This window comes from Fundulus heteroclitus, unplaced genomic scaffold (assembly GCF_011125445.2).
Source record: "Fundulus heteroclitus isolate FHET01 unplaced genomic scaffold, MU-UCD_Fhet_4.1 scaffold_146, whole genome shotgun sequence".
NCBI lineage: Eukaryota > Metazoa > Chordata > Actinopteri > Cyprinodontiformes > Fundulidae > Fundulus > Fundulus heteroclitus.
Genome location: NW_023396558.1, coordinates 232,931 through 245,114, shown reverse-complemented (window position 1 = coordinate 245,114; position 12,184 = coordinate 232,931). Strand labels below are relative to the sequence as shown.

At 40.6% G+C, this 12,184-nt stretch overlaps 1 protein-coding gene across 14 annotated transcripts in view; it reads right to left on the bottom strand.

The window, feature by feature from the left end:
- The window catches only part of ctnnd2b (catenin (cadherin-associated protein), delta 2b), a 206,627-nt gene that overhangs the window by 23,183 nt on the left and 171,260 nt on the right, over positions 1 to 12,184 (bottom strand). For all 14 annotated transcript variants that reach the window (XM_036129208.1, XM_036129209.1, XM_036129212.1 and 11 more), the window contains 2 exons: positions 4,043 to 4,160; positions 2,185 to 2,367 (listed from right to left, as the gene is read on the bottom strand). In XM_036129208.1, the coding sequence (XP_035985101.1) occupies positions 2,185 to 2,367; positions 4,043 to 4,160 (301 nt within the window). The remainder of the gene's footprint in view (positions 1 to 2,184; positions 2,368 to 4,042; positions 4,161 to 12,184) is intronic.

Sequence of the window (12,184 nt, the reverse complement as noted above, 5' to 3'; positions counted from 1 at the left end):
GGGGAATTTAATATTCTGAGTTTGTCTTCAGAAAATGCATTGAATGTGAAGGGCTGGGCTGATGATTATTTAATCAAAGTAAGGCATCGCCGCACTCCGTAGGTGGCCTGTGATACTTTCTTTAAACACTGGTATTTCATACTCATATTTTCAATCTTTTATTTGTGTTTTAAGCCCTATGGTGGCTTTATTTTATCAATTGACCTTATAGGAATAAAATTAAATTATCACATTACATAGCTCGGAGTAAAAATTAAATTGGACTAAGAATTTGAGTTTTAAGTCAGAAAAATTGAACTGAACAGACTATAATGGAGATGTTCTGGCCAACCATGGGGTTGTTCCAATTCAGTGTGGCTAGAGTAGTCGCCCGGTTATCGGAAGGTTGTGGGTTTTGGTTCTAACTATCTATCTGATGATAATAGCAACTTTGGTGTAAACTGGGTAAACAGGAAACATGTACAGTTGATATAACTTTGGAAAACTAAAGTTGTTCCTCCTCTCCCTGCATGTCCATCATGGTTGGGCCTCAATCTGTGTCAAGGCGTGGCGCACACCACGACTCCCATGATGGCGGCGTATGCGTCTTTCCTATGCGATATGCGATGTGTGATCAGTGAGGCTTCAGGTCCTGTGTGGTCGGAGCTGCATTGACGCTGACCTTGCCTTGTAGACTGGTGCAGCAATCCGTGGTTGAAAGCACAAAGCCTGGTCACCTTCACGCTTATAGTCTATCATGTATGTGAAATCATTGTGTAAATAAGAGGCTGCCCTTGTGTTGGTAGATAAGATACCCTCATGTAATTTAGAGCGTAATCCCATGCTTATCCGAGCTGGGTCGTTGTGGTCATGTTTGCTCCTGTGCTAATACGTTGTTATATCACTATGGGATCACCATTCTTAGCTTTCTCCTTCTGTCAGCATTATGTTTTCCTTTTCTATATATATATACATGTAGCTAAAAGCATTTAATGTTTTTTGCCCATTCTTTCTTTTCAGGTTGGAATGCTTTTGTGACTCTCAGCTTTACTGATTAAAAATCAAAAAACCCTTAGAAGCACATAGGTCATGATTTTACGGATTCGGATAAACATGCACCTGACAATAGATACATTTCCCTAAGCAAGTTGAAGAGAGACTAAATGCTTTTGGTAGCCATGAGCGGGGTCCTTGCATCATTCTGAAATGACCTCTCTTATTATTAGAAATGATGGAGCTTATTCAAATTGTTTGGTTTACTCACACAGATACAGCTTTACGTGCATTTCCAATGTGGTTGAGGTTGATGCTATTATATTCTGGTAAAGTGTGAAATGGTTTTATTCATTTCGAAACCAATTCCGATGTGTGGTTGGGCTCATTTCCCTGCTAGAACACCCAATCACATAGAAGCTTCAACCCTCTAGCAGCTTATTTGAGGTCTAGTTGATGAACGTGAATCCAAAGTTGGCTCTATGCCAGGTTACAAGCCACTTCAAATGAGGTTTACCGATTCTGATAAGTAGATTTGGGAAATATTTAGCAAGTTCCTTTCGTAGCTGGAAATATAGAGGTGTGATTTTCTCTTTATCCAAATATTAGTCGAGGCGTGCGTGCATATTTAAGGTTATTTTGTATCATTTTACACTAGCTTGGATATGAGACAATATTCAATATATTCCCACTTGTGTACCTAATTCTTGTTGGAAAATAAAATCACTTTAGATCAACACTGTATGATCATTCTACCATGAAAAATCCTCTGACCTACACTGAACCTGTTATGGATGACGTTGCATAGATTTTTGTGTTTCCTTTTTGCTTACTGTCTTTGTTTTTTTTAAACGTGGAGTCATTCGTTTGAGGTCTTATTTCTCTTGAGTTGAATGCGTGATGCCCAAAGCAAGCTGATATCTACTTGCTTTTTTACCCTCCTTTGAAGAACGTGTATCAGGTTCAGTGAACAGCTTTAGTTTAAAAAGTAGAAAAACCTCCATTTGTCTTGAGGAACCTGGAGGCTTCCTCATGAATAAACAAACGCAGGTGTGAAAAGAAACACAGCAGCCTCCAGTTCAGACCAAAGCCAATTCATCGGCTGCTCAGACACTGGAACAGGAGATGAATATGCCTCAAATCTAAGCTAGCACGAACAAAACAAAGTTTCTAGCAGCTGACAGTGATTTCAAATTCCTCTCATTTCCTCACCTGGTCATGTCCCTTCTTTTTCTTCTTCTTCTTCCCCCAACACCCAGAACTCTCCGCATCCTTGCCACCGGTGTCGCACAACAAGCCGTCCAGCTCCTCCGAGCCGCCCTGCTGGCTGTGCGACGTCTCTGCGGCCAGACGGTACGACAAGTTCCTCAGGATGCACACGCAGTTCTCCACGGTCTGAAGGAGAAAAGGTTAGACGCGCGAGAGAGACAGTGAGGACAAGATAAAAGAGGCACAGAGACACGCAGTGAGATCCTGCATGCAGCGCGGCCCGTTGGACTTAATGTAGGCAGACGCACACAAACTAATCCTATTGCTGGGAGTGGCTGAGCAGTCAACAGTCACAGACTTTGATCTCTTGGAGGATTAAAAAAAAAAAATGACATCCTCCAGAGAACAGCATCCGCTCACAATCCAAGCTCATATGCACAAACAATGGTGAGTCATCAAACACTCATGGAGGGATGAATTACTCCCATAAAAGTGCTCCACATGGGTGTAGAACTGCCAATGTGTCCATGTCACCTACGATTTGGGCTGAGTAACATGGCCGAAAGACGTTTGACTTACGAGCAAAGATTATTCATGTGTTGAAGAAAATCTCACTTTACGTTTAACAAATATCTGGAAAACAAACTGCACACAGTGGTGCTAAAATAAGGCGTTTTAATTGGGATTTTCGACAAATATTCAGTGATAGCAAAACAAACGGTGCTTTGCAACATTATTCAAAGCACTGTTTCATTTATTGCAACTGTAATATCACTGTTGCTTCAACTATGCTTCACTTTCACTGTCACCGGTTAAGAAGCATCCCCACACCCGGCAGCATGACACTGCCAACACCATGTTCCATGGTGCCTTGCGATGGATGACAACAAGTTCAGTTTAAATACAGAGGCACACATAATCAAATGAATCTAATCATACAAACAGGTTAAAACCAAACTACATACATTCCATTCCAATTAGCTGCTTGTTTCGATATAAAGGATTCATGTTCACTTGATGGAGTCATTAACTGGTTTTCAGTCCAGACGATTGCATTTAGTCCTTAACTTTGCAGCAATCTCTCATACTGAGCATGCATGTGGCGACAGCGGAAAGGAAACAGTCCCTTGTAACAGGAAGAAGCCCTGAATTGATCTAGGTTCAGTGTGAGAGGCCATCTGCTGCAGCTGATTTGGGGTTTGTAATGAAAGCTCTGACTTCATGCTTAGCGTTGTTATCCACCCTAAGAGTGAATCTCCGCATCAGTCTCCAACCTTTTTCAGTCTTAATATTGTTTTCTTTCAGGACTATCCTTGTTCAACTCCATCCATATTTCCATCAATGCTAAACAGATTTCATTGCTTTGCTACCCAGCCCCCCCCCCTCCACCACCAAAAAAACAAAACAGTTTTTCCAGTTTTTCCTTGTATTTCACTCCATCCATCTTCCCATAAACTCAAATAACGTTGCCTTTCCTGCTCATAATCCCACCACAATCACAACAAGATGCTGCCACCACCATGTTTCGCTTTGGGGACGCCGTGTTCAGAGAAGTGTTAGTTTTCTGCATTTTGCACTCACGCCAAAAACGTTTTGGTCTGGTCAGACCATAGCATGTGTCTGCAGTGCTTTTTCCTCTTTGCCGCTCTTTCTTAAAGGCCAGATTTGTGGAGAACACTTTCACAAAGCTCTTTCGAATGGATGGCCATTTTAGATATGGCACATCACTGCATGGGAGTGATATACACACAAATCTGATGCACAAGCGCATAGTATTCTACTCATGTGGTCTTTAGTTAAATTATTCATGGTGTGCACAGCGTAGTGTGTAATGTGTGCCTGCTCCATGTTTCTGCCTTACCTTGCTGTCTATCTCACTGCTCCCCAGAGCGGTCTGGATGACGTACAGCAGGGCATCCGTAAGGCCCTCACACTCCCTCATCCTCCTCCGCGCCTCCTCCCCGGCAGAGCTCACGTTCCTGTTTCACACAGATACCCCCACACAGACATGAGCAACTTCTTGGACAAGTCCAGGATGTCCTACTGGTGACATTGTGGGGAAAAGAAGGAAAAGCTCTGACTACAAGGCGTGTTTCAGAAGATTTATTTTCCAATAGTCTGTAGAAAAAGAACACGGCGAGAGATATATGCAGTTTTTTCCTAATTAGTTCAGGAAATTGAACTCAGCTGAATCAGGGCTACAGCTGTCAACTTCCAACATAATTTGCATCTAAATAGAAACGGCAATCTGTTTTTATCTATGGAGGTGACGTAGTAAACAGATACAAAAAAAAAGGTGTCAAGCATATTTGATGAGCCGAGCAAACAGGTTTGTAAAACATTAGACCTATGTGCTGTACGGCAGTGAGTGGAGTTATTAGCCCTATATGCATTAGAGCAACCGCCATGCTCAGGGAAGGGAGAACAGTGCCACATAACTTCTGACGTCTTTGAAATAAAAATACTCAAAGTCAAGGTTAAACTTTTTAATTGCAAAATCCAAAAATGTATAAAATCGTATTGCAGGAAGGAAGGACAGTAGCTACGTCTACATGGACAAAGGTAATCAGAATGAAGGATGTGAACAAGCCAGTCAGAATATTATGATCGGATTAAGATCAATCAGAATGAAATGGCAATCAGAATGAGTGGGGTGATTTATGCCGATTTGATAATCCGATCGACATGCACGTAAACGCTTGTCAGGCTCAATTTATTCCGAATGTGGCAAACTGGACCGAGTGCGCCCGGTGGAAACGTGACGTATTTCCGAGTTGGTGAGTGGCGGAAATACGTTGGGGAAGCAAAAGTGTTGTGGCTCCCGATACAACCTTTCTGTTCAGCAACATTTCAACCATAATTAGGACATCGCACATGTCCAGCCTCAGCGCTCGAAAGGCAAACAAAGTCGTCTAACACTGCTTTGTTTGCTATTTGATGTTGTTTAGTTAAGATGGGAGTACTTCTTCTTCTGTCTTTTTTTAGGGGATAACTGCACATGTCAGAGTGCTTATATTCTTAATAAAGCCAGGTGCATATAAACGCATATTATGATCTGATAAATCGACTGTGTGCCCATATAAACGGTACAATCCAATTATTTAATCCGAATACATTTTATTCCGATCGTAAAATTTTGTGCATGTAAACATAGCGAGTGAGAGACAGATATGCGGATGGATGGATGGATGGATGGACCAGGTAACAAAGTCTCCCAAAACTGCTTGGATCAAATTCTCATGTTTTCTGGACTTTTCCAGATGAAAAAGTTACCCCCCATCAATTCCTGAATAGAGCAATAACAGACGTTTCCGAGCAGTTCTACGCTGCCTTATATTTTTCCTATAATTTGATAAATCCCTTCCCAGGAAACAACAAGATCGAAAGAATAAAATTCATCCTGCTTTGGTGCTCAGTTCCTATCCAGAGGAACGCTTCTTCTTCAGCACGCTAATCAGGTGTCAGGAGGGGTACCGGGCAGGACTATGCTGTATCTGCTGAGGGCATCACATGTTCAGCACAGCTGAAAGGTTTGCACTCACCTTGTGAGTCAGTAACAGCAGATATCTGTCTGCAAATGTTGCTGCTTATGTCAGATTTATAAGAAGTCTGCATTATTAAAACTCATAGCACAAAATAGGAAAGTATAGCAACATTCTGTTTAGGCAAGGTAGCTGCTATTGATTCTGACAGCCTTAGTTCTTTCCCACAGTCAGATAACTCCCTAAAAGATTGAGAAGGTTGACAAACTGTACTGTTGCGAGTGCATCCCTCCCTGACTGTTATTTGCTTGGAGTTGTGATGCAGGTCTGCTGGAACGCACACACACACGCACACAGCAGGACACTGATGGAAAGCTGTGGCCCCCTGTTCAGTTCAAAACATCCACTTTCGACTGGCTTTAGGTATATTATTTCTCTAACATCAGACTTTGTCTCCTATCTATTATTAGGCTGAATTTAATTACCCTCAGTCGGTTCGCGGTAATGAATTCCAATGAAGTGATTCCTTTGCAAGGCAGCCGAGCTGCAGATTATCTCTCATTATTTGATCTTCAGGCATAAAGTATCAAAATAACAAGGCAGATAAGAAATTACATTGCACAGAAAATAGTATGGCTAAAAGTGAGTTTTTTCACCACATTACTGTAGGTTTTAATGCCTAATGTGCTGCTGCTGTTACCAAAGCATAGAAAAAGTAGGATCTATAAATCTATTACAGCACCTAGGAATGAATAAAAAAAAAGGCTTAAGATTGTGAGATTTGATTAAAGTTGAGCTGTAACATAGGCATTGCTGCGTTGTCCTTCTGGTGAATAGCTGTAAAGACTTACAAAGAACACATGCTGTACCCGGTGGGGTCACTCTTGGTGTTTGTTTGCCATCTTATTCTGTAAATGGAAAAAGCCCCCTGGCAGCATTCTGCATCGACCATTGCTGCCATATTTTGTTCTCAGTGTAAAGAAAAGTGTGACTATAACAGCCGGGTACTTAAACTCATTCAGGGCTGTGATGGTTTGGTCTTCTTATAAAAGATGTCTTCTTCAGTGATGACAGGAAATGAACTCTTGGTTGTAGTCCTTTTTTTTTTTTTTTTTTTTTCGAAAATAGTTTTCTTCTGGGCTAGTCTGTATCCATCTTTGAAGCATTTATTTTTTTCAAAGAGACATATAACCCCTAAAAGCATGTTTGTGAAAAGTAGTGATGCAATGAAAAAAAAAAAAAACATGATGAGAAGAGAAAGCATTGATTTGAAAGACATAGATCTGAGCTAGTATGAATTCTAGCTGTCTGGATGAGGAAGAGCAAAGAACAGAGTCTAGTGGCCTCCTAAACTGAGGTATTTTGTTGATTGTGGAAATCGACAGAGAATATTGTTTAGATTTAAAAAAGTACAACTCTCAATTAATATTCCCATGCAGTATGTGGCTGCATTGTTGAAAAAAAGGGGGATCAAAGGAGCAGCCAAAGGCTGTGAAAATTGTCCCAAAAAAGTTTTAATGTAGCACATTTGACTTAATTTGTACAATAAATGAACAAATCAATGGATAAACAGGAAAACATCCAAGACCCTTTCCATAAAATGAAGATGGGACTAGTTAAGGTCTTTAATCTTCTATGCAAGGAAATGATAAGGTTCTAGGTGTCTAGTTCTCACCCTACTTGGGGGTCACAAACCAAGAAGTGTGGGATCTTTAGCTCCTCTTCAAAAATCTATATAAAAATCAAAAAGTATAACTTTCAAGTATATGTGCACTATACATTTTAGGAGAGACGAAAAACTGTACCTCTCAATTTAATGAGTAAAACCTTGTTGTTTTTGTTTTATTCTTTTCTCCTTCCCTTCTATTGTTTTTCTGCTAACTGAAATCCTCCATCCTTTTGCCACATTGCTGTTGTACATCATATGTAGAAAATATTGTACAGCATTTGTTTGCACTGGCTTGGAATAAACAAATCTGGAGCTGTTATTCAGGGAACTCCAAAGACACAGGGGACTAAACAGAAGACGTAAGAACCTAGAGAACGCTCCCTAAAAAAGAGAGCTCATTAGGGATGAACTCTTAAGGGTAAATAAATGAATGAAAAGAACTAAATAAATAGAAGGAAGTGTCAGGGTTTTACTATGAATTGTTTCATTGGTTTCCATTTAGATTCAAAAGTCTCCCAGCTTCAGCTGTAGTCTTGCTGTCATTCTTTCCATCAATTTGTTGCATTTCCAGTAACCTACAATCATCTAATCTCCCTATAAGCAACATGGCTGAGACTTGCAGATTCCCAAAGGAATACCCGTTTCCAAAAGCTCAAAGTACACAGGTTCTACGCTCCTTGCTAGACGTTGCGGCGCTTGTCTCACAAGCGCTTCTTCTTCTCTGCACAGAACTCAAGATCTTCTTGTCAGCTGGCACAACAGGGAATGTGCACCCGAGAATGGTGGAAATCAGTAAAAACAGCACTGTAACACTGAGACAGACAGGAACGGGCAGGCAAGGCAAAAGGCAAAACGGATAAAAGAGGACATAATATGATCAAGGAGGAAGTAGTGGGATAATGTGACGAGATGGAGACGGAAAATGGACAGAGAGAGGCACTAAAGGGAGAAATAGAGAGAGGCAAAATGAGAAATTGCAGATGATAATAGGAGATGGAAAGAGCGAGAAAAAGAGAGAGCAGGTGGCCGGCGATACACCAAACCTGCCATGAAATATTCAATCTTTAATCAGACTCCCAGCATTCCTTAACGAGGCGTGAGAAGGATGAATTAGGCCTTGGAGTTTAGGGAGCTGAGCCGCTCAAAGTTATCTCACACTTACATGCTGGCCAGCAGACTTAATGGTACACACACACCACTGTACCAGATGTGTCCTTTTTTCACGAGTGTGCAGTGTTAGAAGCTCCTGACGCCGGAGCTGAGATTAATGACCCACACGTGGTTTGACAGAGAGACAAACAGAAGCTCTGAGCGCGAGCGCACACACACACACACACACACACACACACACACACACACACACACCGCAGGACACTGACTGCGTGTGTGGAGAATAAGATGAAACGGTGCTCAAACCACCATTCTCAGCCCAATTCTGCCTCATTTCCGTGTGGAAATATGCAGAGAGATTCTCCTTCAGGGCTCCTGCACATTTTAAACCCCCATAATGTTGAAAACTCAAAGAAGAAATACAACATTTCATCAGTAAGTAATGGCACACATTTCTACAGGTGGTCGGACTTAATGGAACTTGCACAAACTGTGGACTGGAAGGAAGGATAGGAAGATGGATGGATGGATGGATGTATAGATGTATGGATGGATGAATGTATGTATGTATGTATGTATGTATGTATGTATGTATGTATGTATGTATGTATGTATGTATGTATGTATGTATGTATGTATGTATGTATGTATGTATGTATATATGGATGTATGTATGGATGGATATATGGATGTATGGATGTATGGATGTATGTATGTATGGATGTATGTATATATGGATGTATGTATGGATGGATATATGGATGTATGGATGTATGGATGGATGTATGTATGTATGTATGGATGGATGTATGGATGTATATATGGATGGATGTATGGATGGATGGATGTATGGATGTATGTATGGATGGATGGATGGATGGATGTATGTATGTATGTATGTATGTATGTATGGATGGATGTATGGATGTATGGATGTATATATGGATGTATGGATGGATGGATGAATGTATGGATGTATGGATGGATGTATGGATGTATGTATGTATGTATGTATGTATGTATGTATGTATGTATGTATGTATGTATGGATGGATGGATGGATGGATGGATGGATGGATGGATGGATGGATGGATGGATGGATGGTTAACAGACTGAAACCGATATGGGATGAGCAGACTGATGGATGGACTTGTGGAAAGATTTATGGATGGATGGAAGTAGTGTTGGACCTAAGGATAAAGGATAGATGGAGAGATAAGGGGATCAGTTGATGGAAGGTGGATGGACAAACAGATGGATTTAATGGGTGAATGACAGATGGATGGATGGATTTAGCGTTTAGACAATGGGATATGGTCTGAAAATCCCAACATTTTTCAGTTCTATATTTTCATCTTACCTCGGTTAATACATAAATTAAATACCATGCCTTTTCAGACTGCATAAGAGCTCTGCTCCTTCTAGCAATAAAAAAGGACATGAAATAAAGGCTGCTTTAGTACGACAAGCTTACTTCAAAGCACATAGAAATAGACCCCTAAACAAATTTAAAAAGAGAGCCTTGTTAAAAGACCGTCTTGAAGTGCATCCAGACTGTTGATGTTTTCAGACGGCATTGTCATTTATGAGACAGCGAGGCTGGTGTTGCTTCAGTTGTCCCTACTTGATCCAGTGTTTGACGGATGGGAATGAATAACACATCTGAGAACGCCTCCGACGCAGCTGACATCGCTTATAAAATGTAGATAAAACAAATATGAAATTTTCATCGCTCAGAATAATGAGCAGAAAATTCCCCCATGTGGGCCTGAACACTGTCAGAATGAGAAATCTCTGACAAAACTGAAAAATCAAGAAGCTGATTTCTAAAAACTTAGCTCCGGTTCCGCTTTTCCACATTTTACTACATCCGGGATTGAAAACGTTTTCATTACCCAGAATAAAGTCATAAATGTAATTCTTCACTGAGGACTTAATATCTGGTCCTTCTTGGTTTTGGTAAATGCTGGCGGTGATAAAAAAAAAAAAAAAAAAACTGTGACATCATCAAATCAGAACTGTTACATCAATGAAGATGAGTAGTCGTGTTTCCACTAACGTTTTTTTATGCACATTTTGAAGTTTCGCAAGAGAACAGGTTGATGGAAACGGCAAAATTCAAATTACCTCACTAAATTTTGCAAACAAGTTTTTACGCTTGCTTAAATTGTTTTTTGACTTTGAACCAGTAAATGCGTTAAAGAGGAGATGGAAACACATTTGTTGAATCACTTCTGATGTAGCGAACATTTACCTCACATGACTGACCAGCTGTTTATGTTACCGCCCGTCTTTCTGGATATTCCCATAATGCTCGAAAACAGGCCTGGAATCAACAACAGGTACGTGCCGACCGGCGAAGAGACGCAAGAATGTCTTAATCTCATCCAAATAACAAAAAAAAAAAAAAACTCAGCACATTCATTAAAGCCTCGCTCCTTTACTGACCTGTGGTGTGTGCTAGTGAGCAACATCTACTTCCTGTTTTATTAGCCGACGTATGACGATGTCACGCTGTGCGTCTCCTGGTTAATTCGCTACAAACCAGTAAATCGGAAACGCGTCTGATGCACATTTTCATTTTCGCAATATTTTAAAAGTTTGCTGAAAATGTGCATGAGAATTCGATGGAAACACAGCTAATAAGGACCTCTTTAAAAAGAGCTAAAGGATTTTCCCCCACTAAGGTAGGCCCCATGCTTTTCTCCTTGTCCTTGTCTCTTCCTCTTGGCTCCATCTTCAGCAAACATGGAGTGTCCTTCCATTTTTTTTGCAGATTACTGCCAGGTTTATTTTCCTCTTTAAAAAGTCAAGGGCTTCTCATTAGATTTACTGTTCAAATGTCTTAATGATATAAAGTCCTGGATGGCTTCAAACTTTTTAGATTTGAACAAGCCAAAAAACGGAAGTGATGGTTTTTGGTGGCAAAACTGAGACCACCAACATAGATCTTGGTTCTGTGGCATCGTATGTGAGGCCGATCATCTCAAATCTGGGAGTTAAGATAGATGCATAGTTTAAACTAGAAAGCCAAATTAAGGCTGTTGTAAAATCGATGTTTTTTCATTTGAGACAGTTAGCCGCAGCAAAGCCAATTATACATCACGGCAGCTTTTTGAAACAGTGATTCATGCATGTGTTTTACTGCAACTGGTTCTATCTTGGGGGTAGTGATGGATCCATCAGGCACCTGCAGGTTGTGGAAAATGCTGCAGCACGACTTTTAGCTGGAACAAAAAGGTCTGAGCACATTAACCCCCATTCTGAATGATCTTCCTTGGTTGCCTGTACGTTTTAGGATCCGTCTTAAAGTTCTCTTATTTTGGTTTGAAATCTCTTAGCAGGCAGGTGTATGAGAGTGCAGCAGCACTCTCATCCACCTGCCCGCTCCCTCAGGTCTGCCAACCAGCAGCTCCTTACTGCTCCTAAATCCAAGCGGATACTAAGAGGAGACCGTGCCTTTGCTCTGGCAGCTCCAAATTTTAACAGTTTTTAACTATCTTAATTGTCTTTTTTAGCTTGCCAGTGTTTTACGTGTCTATTTATTTCCATTTTACTATTATTTTCTGCTGTATATACAGCACTTTATTGACCTTTATTGAGTAAACAAACTTCCAGCTCACCATTCAGCTGCTGTGCCACTATTTTTCTTATCCTGCCATCAAAAAGGTTGCAGAAGTAAATTATTTTCATAACATGCATGCCGTAAAGTCTCTCTAAGAAGGACAAGAAGGCAGCTTT